This window comes from Amphiura filiformis, chromosome 12, assembly GCF_039555335.1.
Source record: "Amphiura filiformis chromosome 12, Afil_fr2py, whole genome shotgun sequence".
Classification (NCBI taxonomy): domain Eukaryota; kingdom Metazoa; phylum Echinodermata; class Ophiuroidea; order Amphilepidida; family Amphiuridae; genus Amphiura; species Amphiura filiformis.
The window spans coordinates 9,539,840-9,563,182 of NC_092639.1; the positions used below are offsets into that span (position 1 = coordinate 9,539,840).

General features: G+C 34.6%; 1 protein-coding gene across 3 annotated transcripts in view; it reads right to left on the reverse strand.

Moving 5' to 3' along the window:
• Window positions 1-7,250: 7,250 nt before the first annotated feature.
• LOC140165761 (uncharacterized) overlaps window positions 7,251-23,343 on the reverse strand; it is a 38,675-nt gene continuing 22,582 nt past the window's right edge. For 2 of the 3 annotated variants that reach the window (XM_072189082.1, XM_072189083.1), the window contains exons 2-4: window positions 13,275-13,521; window positions 10,346-10,568; window positions 7,251-8,863 (exon numbers count right to left, since the gene is read on the reverse strand). In XM_072189082.1, coding sequence (XP_072045183.1) covers window positions 8,729-8,863; window positions 10,346-10,568; window positions 13,275-13,521 — 605 coding nt within the window. In that variant the 3' untranslated portion in view covers window positions 7,251-8,728. Of the gene's footprint in view, window positions 8,864-10,341; window positions 10,569-13,274; window positions 13,522-23,343 lie in introns of all 3 variants that reach the window. The other variant, XM_072189084.1, reaches the window with a different exon arrangement.

A 23,343-nucleotide genomic window follows, 5' to 3' on the forward strand; every position in this document is an offset into this window, starting at 1 on the left:
GAAAAAGATGCCTTTTTAGGCTTGGGAATTCCCAAAAATTTTGGCAAAAATTTGCATGTCTTCTTTAGGAACACTGGGAATTCCCATTTTTTAAGCATTTTTTTTTTCAAAATGGGAATTCCCAATTTTTTTGGATAAAATTTTGATATGGGAATTCCCAAAAATTTTATCAAAAATGTGCATGTCTTCTTTAGGGTTACTGGGAATTCCCAATATTTTTAAGCATTTTTTTATCAAAATGGGAGTTCCCAATTTTTGTTGGTAAAATTTTGGTCTGGGAATTCCCAAAACTTTATGGTACAAATTCACATGTCTTCTTTAGGGGGGTGCCATTAATTTCTGGAATAGCCCAATACCATTTAGTGAGACTACTCAGGAATAAGGAGGGACATGTGGTACAATTTGACATTGGTTGTAGTCCAATAAGTTGGAAACCCTGCCACAGAATCCAATGTTGCCCCCGGATGTTGCCATCCTGATGGGGGTCTGTTTCTGAAAAAATAATCCTTAGACATGGGTCTCCTTTGAAAAAAATGTCTGCATTATACTTGAAAAACCCATAATTTTAAATATTTTAAAGCTTGTTTTTTGCACAATTTTGTACTACAGCTATAAAATTGGTAAAAATATAAAATTGCTTAGATATTTTCAATGAAATTACTCATAATTATAGAAATGGATATAGGTTTGGCAGCACATACTACTGGCCTGATGCTTCACAATTATTTTTAGTGTCAGAATTAGGGAATAATAGAATGTAGGGCTGGACTTGATATTTATGATGCAGCTCATCAAAAGGGGGAAATTGCGGCAAAGTGCTTTCCAAAACATTGATTAAAATAGTAAAATAGCTTGCAAAATGCTTTCAAAGCAGCAATACTGAACTGAAAATTGACAAAGTGCCCCTTTGATGTGCTGCATTTATGAAGCAGATCTTTACTTAATTAATATTAATTTTTTAAAAAAAGCTTTAAAATGTTTGCGTCCTGTAGGCTGCATACATTTTCCACATTTTTTTCTCTTTTTGAGAACAAAAACCTGATATTTTCATGCATAAAATGCCTATTTTGCTTCTTGAAAATCAATTTATAGTTTTCTAAACTTCTTAATTCCATACCTAATCTACTTCGCAAATGATTTGACCATAAATATTGGCAATTACAGTAATAAGTAGGGTTAGAAGTATCAGACAGGGTGTCCCAGAAAAAAATACCGGGCGAATAAATTTGGATGTAAATCGAGAAATAGACATCAATATCCAAAAATCTAAAAATCAATGTGTAGCCCATCTTAATCTGCATCTTATACGCTAATTTTACTGGAATCGGTTGACGGATTGCACAACGCATGCATCAATTCACTTCATTCCAAGTTTGAAAGAACACAATGCGCACTAGTGGTTTACTGTCAATGGGCTTCATATTTTGTTCGGTGATATCCTTTTCGTTCTTTTTAAACAATCTGTTTCTTGCAAAACATTTAATTAGATTGTGTTCAAATTTGAAAATCTGCACGATATTGAAAATGAAAGCATGCATGTAAGCTGATGTTCGGTACTTGTAAATATCTTTTTTCGTTAATGTTGATATAATATAAATGTTGCATAAAGAATTATTGCATAAAGAATTCCACCTCACACACATTAATGTTTTTGGAATATTTCCAAGAAATTGTAATGCAAAGTTTAAAACTTTTAAAGCTTCAACATTAATGTTGCATTGAATCAACAATCACACGTAAGCTGTATAAGCACATGATCATTGTCATTCTTGGCTCAAAAGTTCTTTGGAAAATTGATATATAACATATTTGCACAACTTAAAGAATTAGACTTGGAAAGCTTTCAATTGAAGAAATCAAAGTTTTCTCGGACAAACTGGTATTCATCTTCAGTGATTAGCATGAATAACATAACACCGTCGGATATGAAATAGATAATGTGGACTGAATTCAATTAGATACACAAACTAGGAAGCGGTGAGCGAGTATGAAAAAAGCGTCTGTTGATCAAACTTGGAATGAACTGCATTGAGGCGCGCATTATGTAATCATTAATTTCTTTGCAACCAGTCAACCGAATCAAATAAAATTTTCGTATGTAAAGCACAATAAAATAGGCTATGCGATACATTTAAAACTTTTTGATTCTGTTGTCTATTTCTCGACTTACGTTCAATTCTATTCACTCGGTAATTTTTTCTGGGACACCCTGTATGTGTGGTAAATGCAATAGGCCTAGGCCCTAACACTGTGTTAGGTGTAAGTCTTTCAACATGGCAAAAGTTCCAAATCAGCAAATCCAGCGATGCTGAGGTCTACCGACACATTACTTAGAAGCCTTCTTAATCATTTAGCAAATCTGATTGCATCCAAGAATTAGTATATTTTTGTAATAGGTGTTTTATACAGTTTTACATTCATTTGGATTCTTAATTTGCATTTGATTTACAGCCAGGCAGCTTGTACAGTTGATAAACAAAGTACAATTGCATGTTAGTTTACATCAGCAAAGATTTGCAATGATTTAACCACATCATCATTGGTATAATGACTATTTGAATTAAACTTACAACACAATGCAAATGGTATTGTCATCCTAAGAGAATCTGCCTTAATTATTCTACCACCATATATATTTTTATAAAATATGTTTTATTGTTTTCCTCCTTAGGCCAAATATAAAAATAGGTTTGTCTCATGTCCCCCGAACGATTACAAATTCAATGCAGTATGCGTTTGTTTTTTTATTAATAAATCAGGTGTTCAGGGGGAATTACCCCTTGAAAACTCACCGATTTTGGCCAATTATGTTTTGCCAAATCCAATGAAATCCAATGCACGTGGGGGACATGAGACAAACCTTTTTTTTTGTCTTACACACAATCTTTTCTAGAGTTGGTTTATATTTGTTGTTTTCTTTTACAATTTTCAAGTATAACACTTGATTTTAAACTTCCAGTAATTCATTATCATGATGATAAAACAAAGGTAATTGAACAACATGAATCTAAAGTTTTTGAAGTATTTGACCCCTCAGAACCATCAAATAAAAGGTACCGCATAATGAATTCATGGAAATCCTCTGGACGAGAACCAACCAATTATCTTATGCAGTCTTATTTAGATACTATCAAGTCACTTCATTGTGCTACATGTAAAATTACATTTGATACCACCAGCAGCAACTTAAAAAAGCTTTTCAACTATTGAGGCTGGCTTTCCCTTTTAAAGGGAATTTTATCAACTATAATTATTTGTTTGCCCTTCTCCGGTTAAGTAATAATTGTCTTTGCTATATTACATGCAACTGGACAGACGGACAGACAACCACACCATATACCATTCAGGTTGTTTTAAAATTTGGTCTTGTTTCTTGTTACTTCAATTTTTAATTCTATCAAGTTTGAAGATAAAGGTTTTGTGCACATCACTTTTAGTTACGAGCAAAACTGTATGGCAAATCTATGAAATCTTATCTTTGATACCGGTATCATTTTTGGACATTTCGGACTTCAACTGTATCTTTGAAACTCATAATAGAGATGGAAACTAATACGATTTAATTTTAATCAGTATAAATGATTGATGTTTGATGTTGGTTTTGTTGATGCACATTAGTTATTACTTTTTATTATGCGGTAGTGTGTATGGGTGTCCATCCATTAATGTATAAAAGTATAACATAAAGTACATCCACAACTAAAAGTTGCATCCAAAACACATTGGTTGTAGGGCTCAAAGTTGGCAATTCAGAATTGTAAACATGTTTGACAATTTATAACACAGCGTTTACTCGTCTGGCACACCACCAGTTTGGATTCCTAAATTTGAATGAACTCAGTGTTTTTATTACATCTGCAGTTTGCATCCACTAGCCATACCCAAGAACTCAGGTGGGAATTTTTTAGGGGAACTAGGAGTGGTGGTGTGCTTGCCTGGGTGTGTACTTGTCAATTTGATCTGGATTGGTTGAATGACTTGAATCCAACAGAAACAATACTTTAAAGAGTGTGACAAAAGCAGAAATGAATCAAAGGAATACATAGCTTTGGACAAAAAAGAAAAGAAATTAGAAGAATTTGAGCAAAGTTGGGGTATTTTAATTTTGACAACTTGACACTGGTACAGTTCCTTGTTTTTGTTTCATTGCAACTTTGGCTTATAGTTTTGTCATGATGGATCACAAGTTTAGATAAAGCAAAAATTGGTGCAAGCTTTTCTTGTAGCCTTAAAAGTAACCTTAAATTTATAAAGCAAATTATATTAATCTGTGGTCTATGCAACTTATTTACAATTTTACTACACATCACATCAAAGACAAATAAACAAAACTGTTGGGAAAACATGAGAAAGTGATGCTAATCAGGTCATCAGGTTGACTGAAAATAACTCCAGAATCAAGTGACCTATTTTGACACATATTACATGAGTCAGATGTAATCAGACCCATATTCTAGCCCTGGATTTGACTCACTGGAATTGGAGTAATGAGTCCAATATAATCAAATGTTATGTGCATTTGTTCACTTCATAACATTTAATCAAAATTCATACGAGTATAATTTGTGAAATAACTTATCTACTCAATTTTGGTTTCTCAGATTTCTATTGCTGTTGCCTATATCTTAAGTTCAACATTATTGAACATTGGTCTGCCTGTTTCTAGAGTTTAGTGGTTGGTGAGGTAATGGAATTTAAACAAAAAGGGCAGAAAAACAATTTGTGTACTTCGATTCACACCTCACAAACACTTTGATCTGAAAGTGTTCAATATTGTTAAATCTCCAGCTACAAGATTCATGCAGTGACTTTTTCAGGGGGTGCAAAGTGGTTGAAAGGCAGGGCCATATCTAGATTGAAAAATGAGGGGTGGTCATCCAAAATATGGCGTAGTCAAAATACAAATATGCACCAAAATTGGAATCAAGCTATAAAGAAAAACAACAAATTTCTGAAACGGTGGGGCAGCCATGGGCTCCTCTGCTGCCCGCTTACTACAGCCCTGGTGAAAGGTAACTTTCAATGGGGGGGGGGAGGATTTGATGAAAATGATCCAAGACAAGTTAAAAAGTACATACAAATCTTAAATATCAGGGTGGCAAGCATCCCCCACACACACACCACTGGATCCATGGTAATTTTGACACCACCTGGCTCACTCCTTAGCATCACTTTACAGAAAGATACACATTGGTAAGAAAAGTTACAAAAAGTTGACACATAGTAAAGATTTCTCATTCAAAAATTATCAAAAAGTTTAGGACTACATATTATATATATATTATAATAGTAGTGTTTTGGTGTTGTCATTTGCTCTCTCCCAAGAATTTTCAAACACCAGTGAATTCTGTCATAAAACGAAATAAAATTTAAATAAAATTTAAATTAATTTGTATTACACTCATATTAATTTTGCACTTTAATAAAATGAATACTTTTGACTTCATTTTGTTTCTTCATATATGTTAATTAATATTTGCTACATTGTGTACAAATAATGTATTTTCTTGTATATAAAAAAGCAAACACCAAGTAACATATTCAAGTTACAAGGTGACCACTACAATATGTCTATACAGAATGCTTAAATAAATATTGACCAGTGCTTACAGAAACTGAATGACTAACATCCTGGACTAAAGTTACTAGAAAAGTGGACATTTTCAGTGATGCATTTCTGAGCATGTGCACCATCAAAAACATGATATTTTCATGAAATTAAATATATTTGACCTTTGGTGCAGCAAAAGAATCATCTCCTGAAAATTGCCACTTTCAAAATTGTCTCTTTTTTCTTACTACAAATTGGGAATCACACAATTTTGAGGGCTCTGTCACCCACATTTTTGTGGGTTCTGTGAGCACATCCGACACACTAAATTGCATTCTGAATACGAGGAATGTCTTTTTGATATTAAATCATTTTGATCAGTAAAATGTTTCGGTCTTTAATGAAACTTCATGTATATCTTCAATACGAAAGGTCAAACTTTTCATATGATGGCCAGCTTTTCCTCCCAGCTACATACACTTTTTGTCATTATGTCATTAGATTTATAAAGTTTACTTCGAGGACTGTTAAATGTCAAAAATGTCAATTTCTAGTAATTTTCCATCAAATTTGTATTATATCTCAAATTTCAAATTTTGATATCAAAAGGAGATTCCTTATATATTCAGAATGCAATTGGTGTTTGATGTACTCTCAGATCCCACAAAAAATACTGTGCAAAGGTGGATGGCCGAGCCCTTGCTATATCCTTTTGTATACAGATTTGCTCTATGAAGATCCCATAATGATTCCACACTCAAAAGAGGTTATTTTTTATGTAGTTCATTTTAGGTCTTCATAGAACCAACTACCAAAATGTCAATTTCTAATATTTTGCCATCAAATTTGAATTAATTGTATTTGTAATCAGTCTACAAAAAGAACCAGTCCAAAATCTATTTCAATCTATTTTTCAATCTAATTTAAATTGATTCCTATCATCAACCATTAAAAGATTGAAATATTTCAATTTACGACAAGTTGTGGTTATTAGCTATGTGTATTAAAAAGTATGAATCCAGTGCATAGAAATTGTCATACTACAACTATATTTGCACACAAATTATAATAATAGAATATAAGAAAAATATATACACAATGTCATTAGGAAATGTAAACAAAGTTAGATAAATTTAAGTGTCATCCATGTTTATACAACATATTATTTCCATCCATTCAATAATTATCTATCAATGGTTTAGACTTATACAATATGTACATTATTAATACAGAAATTAGCATGTACAAATCATTATAATGAATATATATTGTCCCATTTATGTTTCATGATAAATATTTGTTTATATAGTATATTTGGCTGACTCCATGCAAGTTATGGCATAAATACTCATGCAAATTACTGTACATTGCCTGTTTCCCTCTTTGTGTATAATATATACCATATTTGCTCCATTAAATGCCCCTTGGTTAAATAAATGCCTCACTCAAGAAAACATTTTATAAATTTCCAAGAAAATATGACCAAAATGCAGAAATGTCAATACCATCTTATGTAAAAGACTTGCAGCCATAATGTGTGATTTGCTTCACAGCGACACCCTCAATGTTACTCGGATTTCTTCTTTTTGCATAATTATAATGCCCAATGGTGTACTAAAATACTACGTAAAAGACTAAGCCTGAAGTGCTTTAATAACAGTAAAATTTAACTTTTATATTAAAAACCGGGAGACCGGTTTTATTCAGAGTTCATCGATCAAATGCTTGCTAACAAGACTAAGCCTGAATTGCTTTAATAACAGTAAAATTTAACTTTTTATATTAAAACCGGGGAGACCCGGTTTTATTCAGAGTTCATCGATCGAATGCTTGCTAACATGTCCTCTGGATGTCAGCTTATGTGTACACACGTCAAGGGCGATGATCCGTGCAGTATTACTAATACGATCGGTGAGCATATTACACGCATTGTTGGCGCTGGAATGAAATCACAATTTGTTTGGCTCTAAATTAAAAGGGGATAATGTGATCAGTGAAAACATACATTTAAATAGGAATCTATTCTTTATTCAAATCACACATTATTGCTTTAAACTGGCTCGAACAAATACTGTTTATCAGCCGTGATTTTGAACCTGGAAGTAAGTCATATTTTGCCCCAATGGGTAAGCTTACATAGCAATTTTTTCATTAAAAACTTTGGCTTTAATAAATGCATCCTTTTGGAAAATGGCATTTAACAGATCAAATACAATGTGCTTTTGTATTTGGCATACTTTGTATAATATGTAATAAATTGTTTGGTGGGTTTTGTTTGTACCAGCAGTTTCACCAATACTGTAGTATTAGTGTAAGGCTGGTATGGGTTAACCATTTCTGTATACAGGCTTGAACATTACGTTTTGTTACCTGGGGAGATTTGATCATGTCTCACCTCCTTTCTCAACCAAATCGATGGTAATAACTCTTTAAGTGAGGGATCAATGTGTGCCATATACTGCCTCTAGGTATAATAACAGCCTGGTGATGTGGTCAACTCATTGACAGATACCAACCTCAGGAGGGAATTCAATTTTTGATCAATTCTCTTCAGGTAGTAAAACGTAATGAGAATTGGCACTTAATTAATTAACCCCATGTTATTCATTGTTTGGTCATTTGGTTTCAAAGCAATATTTCATCCAAAATGATTTTCTCTTGAATAGTCCTTCACAGGAATGTGCTATTCCGGTTGAAATCCATACAAGCCCTATGGAAGAACTAGCCTTTTAGGAGTTATGGTTATGAATTAATTTTGGTTAATAACTTTACATATGTTATATCAGGCATTTTGAAAATCTAAATTTAGCAAAATGTTTGATTTTTTACTGATGGGCATACATATTTTGCAGCTTCAGTTAATTAACATAACCATAATACAATTCTCACCCAAATCCTGCCATACTTTCGATGTGCAAAAGAACTCTGATACAGAGGGTAGTTTGCTATTCTTTTGTTGCCATCTCCATGAAATTTATACTTTCACAATATGTCATACTTCTTCATCATCTATCAAGCAAGAATTGAAATCCACTCAATTTTACCCCATGTTGACAGTTACACCACCAATGATTCTAGAAACTTATAAAATATTGATGCAGAATGTGTATAAATTCACCTATGTGATATTCAACTTTGTACAAAAAGCAACTTTTAATTTGAAGTAACTCTGGTGGACTATGCCATGATCTGTGATAGTGTTGTTGACATTGTTTGTGACATGGCTTGCGATGAGTCTCGTCGAGGTCGCCTTCTTCCTTGTGGTCCTTGTACTCGGCGATATGACTTGAGTTGTGGCTTTTCACGTGCACTCTGTCAAAAAGAGAAAAATATAAATGTTAATATTTCACCACCTAGGCCTACCTGAAGTTTTCACAAAACTTTCATACTTTTCAAAGTTTGTTCCATGTTGGCTTGTGAATACAGATAGAGCATATCGTTCATTCAATTTGTAGGTGAGATGCTAATATAGTTAGCATCCTAATTTAGGGATTTACAGTGTACTGCTAACTGACCAACAGGCTTCTGCACACTTTTGCAGATTTTTCCTGACCACTGTGGCCCAACCTAATACACAATTTTACAACATTCAGGGACCCCAATATAGGTGCAGTCCCCTAGACTACCCACATATAACCATCGCAACCAGGATCAGCTCCCTGACTAATGTACGGGTAAAACCAAGACAATCAGGCAGCTAGTTCCAGGGGAATTTCAAGCTAGCACATTATTTTCAGGAGAACTTTTGTTTTTCAACCTCACTGCAGGGGATCAAACTCGGGACCTCTCGCACTAAAGTCTGACAACTCCAACAACTGCACAAACTTGATCACTGCCTTGATCACTCAATTAGAATCCCTCTTCCATATGTTCACAAACTACATCAGCCAAAGAAGGTGAAAGAATTGTGACAATCATTTTATTACTTTTATGGCTACAATCAAAGGCTATGCTCTTTTACATTGATTTCTTATTATAAATTTAGAATTGGAAAAGAATAGAATTTATGACATGCATTTAATGTATTTTGTTTTGTAATCAAAATGTAAATTGATAATTTTGTTAGTTGATCCACTACTTATTAGCAAAATTAATGAAGGTTATTTGAAATGGAGGTTAAGAAACATAACTGTGCTACATGAAAGCAATGTGTGATACAAACATCAAACCAGATGCTTTATCAGTGGGTGAAAGTAGTGCAATTTCTGCATAGGTATGTGGTGTGTTACACATAATATGCATTATTATCTTGTGTAAATGTGACGCGTTAGAGCAAAAGTCAGCCAGTCTAGTTCTGAGATTATTAAAATGATTTAAAGAAAATTTGCTTGTTTTTTTTATTTCTTCTTCAAAATGGAAACCACAAGAACATCATTAATTTCAAAGCTTATTTTATTGTCTGCTAAATTAACATTGAAATCTGCACTTCCAAAATATTACCCCTTTCACTGTAATTATGTAATGGGTCACAAAAATGGGGCATTCCAGTTGAAATCCATACACCCCCTATGAAGACATTAATCTCCCACATATGGGTGTAGATTTCAAATAGATATCCCCATCCAAGTATGTCTTCCATAGGGGATGTATGGATTTCAATTGTAATAACCCAGTGTGCATCTGGTGATCATGCTTATAAGAAGTGAACATGTTACAGAAGTAGAGGAAGGTAGAGACAATAGATTAGTATTTGTGGCACATGCACTAAGTGTACTACTCACTCAGAGCGTCAAGTGGTCCCAGAACGGAACCTTGGGGTGCACACTACACTACCATTGGGTTATACTCACTCACTTCATCAAATGAAATTGGAGCCTCTCTACCAGGTGATGATGATGAGGCATCTTCTGGTGTTTCAGGCGGTGTCTTGGTCTCTATTTCTAAGCTTTCTGTGGATTCTACCTTGTCTTGACTCGTTGCATCCGTTGAGTTTGTTGAATTAAGGCTACTTGAGCTGGTGTTGGTTATGGAAGATTTCTTCGGTTTGGGCGCAATTGGTGGTGGGGGTTTACCAGATCTGGATGAAATACAATTATTTTGGGATAAGACAGAAATAATTAGTGTATTTCATTATAATTTCTATTTATTGGATTAATTGTTTAATCTATCTTCGCTGTGTCAAGAATATTTAATTGATACACTGTGATATATGTGGAGGGTGAATATAAGGCCAAAAAATATTGTTGTGTTGCCCTCAAGTTGGAAAATGGGAAAGTTGGGTCGGACGGTCGGATATCTTTTTTTTTTTTTTTTTAAACCTTCAGTTTTTAAAAATCCCTCAAATATCAAATAATGCTTCTTCAATTAGGGACATTTGTCAATTTTGACTTCTGGATACCTGTTAGACATCAATGAAAGAACGAGTGTTTCAATAAAATATTAATTTTAAGTGAAAAACATTGATTTTTTGAACAAATCTGTAAAAACCATCATTAAAAAAAACCCAAAAAAAACCAAACAAACAAACCCGACCCCGATTTTTCAGGATTTAGGGTCGGACGGATGAGGGCAACACAACAAAAAAAAATTTGGCCTAACTGGGAATAAATCAGCCTGTACATCTACTGAAAAATGACACTTACAATGACAATACTTCTAGCTTCTCAGTCAAATCTATTTAGGCCAAAAAAGATGTTTGTCTCTCAAGTATGTGCAAGCTATCCTAGCATGTAGCCCTACATGCCTGGCTTTTTAAAGTTTTTTTAATGCCTGGTAGAGCACCAAGAAAAACAGATCAAATAATTGACAAACCATGTTCCAAAATGGCTTGGGTGGGTCTTGCATACACATGAATTCTGTTTGTTGGTGGACGTTTTCTTTATATTTTGACTGTGTGAGTATGATTATCCATGCAAGAATTGTCCAGAAGTGCGAAAAAGGCATGGTTGAACTATGGTTAACCATGGTCAACCATGGTTCAACCATGGGTTTTGACCATGGTCAAACCATGTTTTTGACCATGGTCAACCATGTTTTTGACCATGGTCAACCATGTTTTTGACCATGGTCAACCATGCTTTTGAAAAATGGCACCACGGCCAGAGACCATGGTCAACCATGGTTAACCTTTTGACCATGGTCTATCTAAAGTGACCATGGTCAACCATGGTTAAAACTTTGCATGTTTGACCATGGTTGAACTATTGTCAACCATAGTTCAACAACCAGGGTTTTGACCATGGTCAACCATGTTTTTGACCATGGTCAACCATGTTTTTGACCATGGTCAACCATGTTTTTGGTCAACCATGTTTTTGACCATGGTCAACCATGTTTTTGAAAAATGGCACCACGGCCAGAGACCATGGTCTATCTAAAGTGACCATGGTCAACCATGGTCAAAAATTTGCATGTTTGACCATGGTTAAGAAACAATAGCAATCAAGGAAGAAACAATAGAAAGAAACAATAGCAATCAAGCCTAAACTTTAAATTAGCACCCGATAGAGGGCAGGGCCTGAAGAATGAGGGAAATTATGGGGTAAATATTTAACGGAATAAACTGCATAATCATATTATTTCGATTTATTCTGTTAAAAATCTTATTTTAACTTATCAAATTACTAGTTTTTATATTCTATGGTGTCAAATATTTATTCACAACGTTGTAAATACGCATTAAATACGATTAATAACAACAGAGGGCGCTTTTTCTCATTCACTACCCAGAGTCAACCATGGTCAGGTGAGGTGATGACCATGGCTGACAATGCTCAGCCATGCTAAAGCATGGTCGACCATGGTATACTTAAAAGTGACCATGGTCAACCATGGTCAGGTGAGGTGATGACCATGGCTGACCATGCTCAGCCATGCTAAAGCATGGTTGACCATGGTATACTTGAAGTAACCATGGTCAACCATGGTCAGGTGAGGTGATGACCATGGCTGACCATGCTCACACATGCTAAAGCATGGTTGACCAGGGTATACTTGAAGTGACCATGGTCAGGTGAGGTGATGACTGACCATGGCTGACCATGCTCACCCATGCTAAAGCATGATTGACCATGGTATACTTGAAGTGACCATGGTCAACCATGGTCAAGTGAGGTGATGAACATGGCTGACCATGCTCACCCATGATAAAGCATGGTTGACCATGGTATACTTAAAAGTGACCATGGTCAACCATGGTCAAGTGAGGTGAAGACCATGGCTGACCATGCTCGGCCATGGTATACCATGGTGACCATGGCAACCATGGTTGACCATGGTCAAGCCACCATGGCTGATCATCGCTGACCATAGTTAACCATGGTCAACCATGTTTTGACCATGGTTGACCATGGTTGACCATGCTAGCACGGTTGACATTTCGCCTAGTGCTCCGACAGTGTTACACCAGAGGACCTAAATATTGGAAGTAAAATGACAAATATGAGGATTCTGGCATTTAGATTTTTGGTTTTTAATTTCACTAATAATACAGCTAGATTCATGACATTGTTGGTATGTGCATTATCTCACAGACCTTACAGCAGTTCCACTTGTACATTTATATGATCCAAAAGGTACTTTTTTTCTTGTGTCTGCTTCATGAACTGAAGAGGATGAGAGTATTAAAAAAATCATTGAAATGCACATTGTGTATTGGATTTATATTTTTAATAGCTGTGACCTGTGAAGTATCACTTGCAATATTTACTTTTTTTATCCACTTCAAGTTGAGAGACAAATCTCTTTTTTTTTACATTATTTTAGAATTGATGCAGATACTTGCTTGCTTTTCTGTGATCCACCTCGTTCTTCATCCTCCTCCTCCTTTTCATCTAGACTGACTATTGATCCTTTCCTAGCTTCTGTCTGCTTCTGGGCTTTAGCTCTCTCTGCTGCTTCCTTGTTGGCTCTATGCCTCTCCTTTGTCTTAGCAAGCTTCTGTTGAATCTTTTCTCTCTTTGCCTTCTTCACTCCCGGATCCAGGAGTTCATCATCTGTCTCTGACCAGTCACTCTCATCGGTTTCAGCAACTGGAAATTTGGAGAAAAGTCAAAACGGGATTGATGAGTAACAATGTGTACTAATATATTAACCAGGATTTGCAAGGTGCCTAAATACCACTGTGCAAAGAGAAAGAGAGAAAGGAAAGAAAAAAAAGGAATGAGGAAGAAACTACCGGTTGGGGAAAAGATGAGACTTGATCAGCTTTTTGAAAGAAGAGACACTATTTGGCATTCCTCATTGAACAAGGCAGGCTGGCAACAATGGAAAATGCCCTGTCACCAGCCTGCCTATGATGGGGCTCACCATCGATCATAACCATATTTGCATTATAAGTCATTTTGTGTAATTTTGAGAACGAATTACAAAATAGGGTTCAAGCATGCATTTAAACACATTAATTCACCAATCTTTGCACAAAAACAAATAATAATGATACAAATTAAAGGGAATATTCCAAAACAATTTGTTCTCAAAATTACAAAAAAATTACTTTGGTAATTATCGCGGTAGGGTGATCATATCTCAATCATTAAATAAATCTTCATCGTCACTATAATTTTTCTCATCATCAATGACTTATTGTCATCTTTATCTACAAATTTTTTGTAATCGCTTCAGCAGTTTTGATGCTATAATATAGTATCAAAACTGCTGAAGCGGTAACAAAAAATTTGTACAGGAATGTGCCATGCAGACTTTGGGATGCCGACATTCTCTATACCTACTTTTTGCTGTTTTTGCAACCCATCAGTATACCCAGTTTTCCCCAAAACACCCAAATTTGTCCAAATTGGGTGCTTTCAAGGGCACTTATGCCCAAATGCACCCAATTGAGTGCATTGATCTCCACTGAAAACCCACCCATCGACCCCGCCATCGACATACAACAATTGCTGAAAAGGAAATCCAAAACTGTGGCACATCCCCTTTAACCAAGAAGAAACCCCACCATCCACAATTCTTTGCACATTCCACATTGATTAATGTAATATATTCCATTCACATTTATTGGTGAAAATAACATTAAAGGACCCTACAGACTTCTTGTGATATAGAATATTTGATGCAACATGTCTACGTTATTTAATCTATTCCCATTCAATTTCCAGTGATGTTTTAGTTCTAACGTATGTTTGATGATATAAAATCAATATCATATTTCTACCAGATGTTCTATACATAATATCAATTTTATGTCATTAAAACATTCGTTTGAACTTAAATATTACTGGGAATACAATGGGAATAGATTAAATAATGATGACATGTTGCATCAGATATTCTACATTGAATACTCGGAGTCTGTAGCAGTCTTTAAATGCCCAAGTACAAATGATATAACTTGATCTGATTAAATACAACTTATTATTCAGTTTGTATTAAGTTCATAGACAAATAATCATCATGACCATCTATTTTAAGGTCATCGCACCAGCATTCCCAGTATGAGCCCCATGCAAACAGGGAATCAAAGACATGGAATTGCACCTGGTGTGATCCCCTGCTTGCTGGTATTGACAAGCCAATGCTTATTAGGGACAGACACAAATCGGTAATAGCGCTTTTGGGGAGGGCAGATCGTGATTTTGATGCTTCATTTTCCTCTATAAACAATATTATAATATTGCATTTTTATGAGTTTTCAAACTTTATGTGTCCACCTCAAACATCAAAAATGGGATTAGATTAACAAAACAGAAACTGCAAAATCAATATATGTGACATGATCAAAGGGAATGAGTCACTTGTCAGCAATTTTCAATTAGGAAAAATTTTTACATAATTTTCTAGCAGTTTACAAATGCTACATTTTGATGCAAATCCCATCAAAATCGGACATCTGGTTACCGAGTTATGAGCAATTTATCAATGGCTGAAAACAGTATAAAAAAAAAAGAGCATTTGAACACTGTTTTTGACAATATCTAAAAAACAATATTAGCGACATCCAACTCATTCCCCTTGACCATGTCACATATGTAGAAATATTAATGACATTGCAATAATCATACAAATTTGCATAAAACAAGATCAAAAGAGTCTGAATCAATAGGCCTAATCACTTAAAGGAGTATTTTGTCCTTCATCCTCTTTTTATGCCATATCTTCAGTAGATATCCATGAAAAAAGCTTATTCGCAAAATTTCAGTTGATTCTGATTCTGTGTTTGCGAGTTATGGATGATTATGTGTATTACACTGCTCCATAGGCCGCTGTGTTGAATTATGTTCTGGTACACCAGAACGTAATTCAAATGTGATGATATATTTGCTAAACAAATTTATCTGCAAGAAATTTTTTGTACATAAATATTATGCAGCCAGAGGTTTCCAGTGGTATAAAAATCTCAACTTTTTTTTGAGAAAAGTGAGGGACGAGGCTGTGGATCACGAAATGCCCCTTTAAGAGTAAAAAAGTATTATGACAAATTTAAAGTTTCTAGGAATAACAAATGTGAGTTTCTTTTTTCAAAAGGCATTTTTTGAAAGCAATAAGTGCAATCTGGACGCTAGCTGACACCAAGAAAACTTGACATGCTATTCACTTGGTCCTGACATTTTAAACTCTTACTTAATTGACTACAAGTGACAAGTGAAGACGTTGTTATCTTTCTGCAGGTTGAAGGTTGATGAATATACCATCATTTGGGTTCACATACTTTATTTTGTTTTTCATTTTTCATTTATATGTTCAATGTTTAAAATCAGACCTGTTTTGTCAAAGCAGTTAAGTCTGGGCATATAGTCAAAATAAGATGTTAAGTATTATACCATGTTACACTGAATATATATTTGACACTTACAATGATCTTTCCTAGTTAAAATTTCAAAGCAAACCTTATTGAGTGTCAAAATATGAGCTGTTAAAGTATGATAAAAATGAGGAACACATGGCTGTCACATAGAGATGCTCAAATGCATTTGTTAATGGTCTAATTTAGTCATGTACATTATTATGTTGAGTAAACTTTGGAGAAACCTAAAAACAAAGTGACCTAATCAAATCATTTGTTCACATAATATTGATACATATCTCAAGAAGTGCAAGACCTGTGTGAGATGAAGGTGTATTAATACGGAAATAAAGAAAACATCGTAGCTGTAACCTTGTCACCCAAATTATTATGTGTATGAGGCAATAAAAGCATAAATATTGGGTGCGGCACAGCCAAACCCATTATCTATAGGAAGTACTACCAGCTATACCCTTTGTTTCTATTTTATTACTGCAAAAATAATGGTGATCAGGACTACAGGAGTTCACTTACTATATAATTAACACTTTAGACTCCATATCTTTGCACATCCCTAATCAATATGCTTAAAGGGCATATCTATTGCAAAAACAAGTTTATCTCTATTCAAAGAGAATAATTATTACATTACAAGTTGACACTCGTTGTAATTTTTTATGAGTATTTCTCCTGAAAAAGGAGAAATTGTGTGGGTAAAGTTCAGCCTCGTACATGTTCTTCCCCCGTTTGAAGCGTATGTGTCCTTCCCCCGTTTGGCTGATGACGTAGGTAAATGAAGCGGACACTATATCATGCTCTCATCATACAATCACAATCACTTTTGACAAGTTTGACATTAGCAACAATGAGTTGTACTATTATTTACCATAACAATATGCAGACTATTGTTCTCATTTCGGAAACAAAGACCGCACAGTATTGTTACTATGTGTTTGCTTTGTAATATTTCATCCAACTGAATATCGCACAGAGAAATCAGATACATGGGTTTGTGGACTTAACACGGTTTAGGCCTATATGCTAGTCTCAGATGAAATTCTAAGCTCAAATTATTTATTTTTTAGGCCTAATATTTCTCATGATATTGATATACATATGAATTGTAATATCACAATTTACTAATATATAAAAAAAAAAAGCGGCTGATTTTATCCATATGTTTAAAAACCATTAAATGTGTAATACTTAATTTAGAGTTTTTTTCTGTGAACAACAACAGTATACGTTCTGTCCATTGAGAGCGTTTATAGTCCCTTTTCTCAAAGTGGGCACATCTCATTTCATGACGTCACCGCTTAAAAGTTGGTTTTTATGAATATCAATTTTAAACGCCTTATTTTCTCAAAAAGGAGTCATTTTCATTGTCCTTATATTATTAGAGTGCCAATGATATGATGTTGTTTTTGCAATAGACCTGCCCTTTAAGTAATGTCAACTCTTTAGACTCAAAATATTTGTGCATCCCTAATCAATATGCTGAAGTTATGTCAACTCATTTGACTCAATATCTTTGTGCATCCCTAATCAATATGCTGAAGTTATGTCAACTCTTTTAACTCAATATCTTTGCGCATCCCTAATCAATATGCTCAAGTTATGTCAACTTGTTTCACTCAATATCTTTGTGCATCCCTAATCAATATGCTGAAGTTATGTCAACTCGGTTGACTCAATATCTTTGTGCATCCCTAATCAATATGCTGAAGTTATGTCAACTTGTTTGACTCAATATCTTTGTGCATCCCTAATCAATATGCTGAAGTTATGTCAACTCGTTTGACTCAATATCTTTGTTCATCACTAATCAATATGCTAAAGTTATGTCAACTCGTTTGACTCAATATCTCAATATATGCTAAAGTTATGTCAACTCATTTGACTCAATATCTTTGTGCATCCCTAATCAATGTGATGAAGTTATGTCAACTCTTTAGACTCAATATCTTTGTGCATCCCTAATCAATATGCTCAAGTTATGTCAACTCTTTTAACTCAATATCTTTTTGCACATCCCTAATCAATATGCTGAAGTTATGTCAACTTGTTTGACTCAATATCTTTTCACATCCCTAATCAATATGCTCAAGTTATGTTAACTTGTTTGACTCAATATCTTTGCACATCCCTAATCAATATGCTAAAGTTAGGCCTATGTCAACTCTTTTTACTCAATATCTTTGTGCATCCCTAATCAATATGCTGAAGTTATGTCAACTCTTTAGACTCAATATCTTTGCACATCCCTAATCAATATGCTGAAGTTATGTCAACTCTTTTGCAAATAAACTTTAACAGCATGTCTCAATATAGTGCTCATATTTTAGTGGCAATAGTTGTTAACAAAATCAAATCGGACAACCACAGCAAGATGAAAGGTTCATGTTGATATTGCTGCCACACCAACGCAAAGTAATATGTGTAATTAAGCATGTCTGATTGGTTAATTTAGCTTGGTACATATGGTACGATATAACAGCTCTTTACCATGTAGCCTACTCCTAGTCATTCATAAACTAATAAACAAAATAGCATGTCAGAGTAAATTCATGCATTATTTTGGGTAAAAAGTTGCCATGATGGACAGAATTGTTTCTGCTATGACATGTAGTGTGAAATTATTATTATTTAAACAAATGTTGTGGAAAGTCCCATGAACTGTTTTCAGTTCCAACTGATAAACCAACAAACTATGAAATGCCAATTTATATACAAAATTGCAGTAAAGGCTGGGAAGTAAAAGCTAGAAATAAATTAGAAAATGTATTTAGGTATAACTTCCAATTTGGGTAAAAATAGTGATGATACACACACACCCCTAACTCCTTATATCATCAAATCAGTGTAAATATATTGGTTGCATTAGTGTAGACTCCATAAAGGCCTTGTGTAGAGTCTCATGACTATTTGAATCTGTAAGCATCAACTATTCATTTAAACTGAGGTCTAGTTCTCACCAAGCCATATTATGTCTCATATTCCAACCATGAATATTACATTTATACTACAACTCTGGCAAGTCACGATAAACAAAAATTCACGCGGAGCTAAGACGTCAAGAAACATCCAAAAACGGTATTGTCTGGTTGGCTGCGAGTTTTGGTAACAACATGGGGTCTTTTGATATTGTGGAATGTGAACCTGGTGCACTTGGGATAATTTGTCTAACAAATAGCTGATGACATGTTTGACACCTTGTCTAATCACTACTTATTGTTCTAATGCAACTTTTGTTCTTTCTCGCTCATAATTTGTGTAATTTTATACTTATACATGCATGGAATGTTGAAACTTCATGATATGAACTAAGGAAGCTATGATAAACACAATCTCTTGTGATTAGCAACAATAAGCTACATTTTGAAACAAACTTCTTATTGTTCTTAGTAATACAGATAGTATTTTAAAATGAATGATTAGGCCTATTTTATGATTAAAACATACATTCATGTGGATCACTTGGTATTTTTTGCAGAACTGTGCAGAACTTTTCCTTTATCATCCTGATCATGTCAGTGACATCTATCCAATAGTAAGTATACATTAAGTAATGGCAGAAAATTACTTTGTTAAAGGGGCACTTTATGATCCATATCCTTATCCCCCAATTTACTCTAAAAAAGTTTTTTTATACCATCACCTGCCCCCCCAACTCAACCCAAAATTGGCAACCATGAGAGTTACCAAATAGTACGGAAAAGGTGTAATTTTTTTACCAGTACTCCGAGCAAGGACCGTGAAATTGGCAAAATAGGGGGTATTTAAGTTGGACTGTCTGCGAAATTTGACTGTGAAATCAGCAAAATAGGGGGTATTTAATTTGCAATGTCCGCAAAATTTGGATAAAAGAGTACTTGAGAAAATCTGGTGATTTTATGGCAATATTTAGTGTCATTGAAAAAGGGGTGTTTGAAATTCTAGTCATTGAAAATGGGTGTTTGAAATTCTATAGTCATTGAAAACCACAAAAAAGGGGGTTGTTTTTGGCCAAATTTTGTCCTTGATTTTGTATGAAAAAGGGGGGTAAATTTGATGAAAAATCATTGCAAAGGGGGTCTTTGAAAGATTTGGTAACTCTCATGGTTGCCAACTTTTGTGTTGAGTTGGGGGGGGGGGATCGTACCTTGGACTACATAATGTTTGTGTGTATAAGCTTTCTTGCAGATTCTGTCATTTGACAAAACATTGTCCAATTTGTATTTTCTGGCTCTTAACCATGTTAACACAGCTCAAAATTACACAGCCTACGCAAAATGACAACACAGTAACTTTAGTTTAATGTCGGAATCAACTGAAATTTTGGAAATTAGCTTTTTTCTTGAATATTTATTGATACTATCAAAAGAGGATGCTAAAATCACGAAATACCCATAAGAATAAAAACAATGATAACCTTTACTATGATACTCTTTTGAGTTAAAATCTTGACCTCTCTTTCATAATGAATGCGCTTATACCTATCTCCGTAAGATCATCCATGATGAAAAACATATAGTGATAAAGTCATTTGCAGTCACAGCAACACTTTTGATGCTCAAGGAAGTTATTTCTCTTTGCTTTTGTAAACCACCAAATTATTATAAGTATCAATGTAAAAACTGCAAAAGTTTCATATCCGTATTCAAAGTCCATTCACTTGTGTTATCTAATATTGGATTCATTTTGGGTCTGGGTATATACCCTCCATGTATTCAGGTTCTTTTCGCCAGCGCATAGGGCGCTGGTACCTAATTCTGAGATGGGGTTTGTGTACACTAAAGATTAGCTAAGATTATAGCCTTCTTCTATTGGTATGAATTATTTTTTTACTTCTCGTGGTGGAAATGTTTTTGATGTCTGCTAATTCGATTTGCAAGGAAAAGAAAGTATGTTTTGCCGTTTCAACGAACGAAAACGATTGAGTATTGCCAAAGTTATGTTTTAATTAATTATGACATAAAAGGTTATCATAGGTTTAGGCCTACACATATAAACATAAACTTTTTCAGCAATCAGCATATCAAAAAAATGACATGGTCAAAGCGGGGGAATGATCACAAGGTCATATCAGTGGACTACTGAACATAGCATGATGTTTGGTTGCCTGTGAGTGCATAATTGATATGTTGATAACAGATCTAATAATGTTGTGGAATCAAAATCTTCATTATATGGACCACATTGAAGTCAAAGTAATTATCTATCCTATCCTGTATCGTTTTATGGATAAAATTGACTCAAAATGTTATTGATGATATTATTGCTATCTTTAACATCAGTTTTGTCTTTTCAACGGAAAATCCGATTGAAAATAAAGTTTTTAGGGGCTAGCTATAATATTGAACAATATATCCCATATTTTGACATGCACTTATAGAAAATAAATAAATTATTGTCTTACTTTATAAATGATAAATACTGTAAAATGACACATAACTAAAGTGAGGCCAATTTCTATCTTTTTTATTTGATTCATAAAATTACATTCAACAAAATGATTGAAGACTGAGAAAACACACAATGCAGACTACAGAATGGAGTAGGTAAGATGCCATGTCCATAGCTTTGCAGGAGTTTCGGACTAACAATCAAAACACTCAAAAAATACAGTTTAAAAGTGAAGATTGTAGTGAATGACCAGTCCTTTATCATGTGCTTGCATTATCTACTTTATAGTAAACTATACATTGCGAAATAATATAAAATTATTTTAAAATAAAATGTGCATGTAAGTTGAGTTAACATAGCGAATTAACTAACAACTGCAGTGTATTTCTTGATTTTTATAATAAGCATGAGTAAAAAGCAGTAAAGACAAAAATACAGAACAATTTGGAGTAATGAATTATAGAGTTGACAGGAGTTATAGGAGTTAATGTGTTTTGCTGTTTCAGTGTGCATGTTCTCACCATTGATGGTTTGGTGAACTGTCATGTAACATGGATGTAAGCGTGATCCTAAAAAATGCCTTTCACGGTGACCCAAACTATTTACAAGACCTTCTGCATTGACGCTGGCCTTCCCTTTTAAAGGGAATTTTTATTTAGCTTTTCCACATGATACCAAACTTTGTCTGTGGGAGATTGTGGTGTGGGTACTAGCTATAACTAGAGATAATTTGCGCTCACAGAGCGCAGACAATCGCAAGGCATGTAACCCTTTAATGGCCGTTTGACCTGACCTTTGACCTTAATGTTTCCCGGGTCACGAGGTTTGTCATCGAAATTAAGCCCCCATACCCTTACAGACAATGAAATTACGGTATAAGATTTGACCCCAGATAACCTTCGACCTGACCCCTGCAAAGTGTTCCAACATATCCACCTGGTCATTTATTTTGTTGTCACAGAGTTTGAGCCTCGCACTTTTACAGATGTCCAAAAATGCATTTTAAAATTTTACCTTTGACCTGACCCCTGCAAAATGTTCCCTGGTCATGAGATTTGTTGTCACTGAGTTTGAGCCCCATACCCTTACAGATGTCCAGAAAAGGAAATTATAAGACTTGACCCCAGATAACCTTTGACCTGACCCCTGCAAAGTGTTCCAAAATATTCCCCTGGTCATTAAGTTTGTTGTCACAGTGTTTGAGTCCCGTACCCATTACAGATGTACAGAAAATGCATTTCTTAAATTTGACCTCTGCATGACCTTTGACCTGACCCCTGTAAAATGTTCCCCTGGTCAGGAGATTTGTTGTCACTGAGTTTGAGCCCCATACCCCGGGATGTTGAGATAATGCAATTGTAAGATTTTACCCCCTTAATGACCTTTGACCCCAATTCTTTGTACAGCTTTTAGACACTGGCTAAAGGTGATGCCTGTATGCAAGTGACGACATTGTGTTATGTAATTTGTGGAAGAAGAAGCATTTTTAGTGAAAATCACATTTGGGCCATAATGACCTTTGGATGACCTTTGACCCTGAGTTGGTCATGTAACATTTGTGCCCCCACCCAATGGTCCTTGTGACCAAATATGGTCACATTGGCTTAAAGCATATAGCTACGATGGCTCGTTAAAAGTTTGACAGAAGAAAGAAAGAAGAACTGACCAAAAACAGAACACTCGCAAATTGGAATTTGCGATTGTAAAAATATGCGGCTACAGTTTTCAA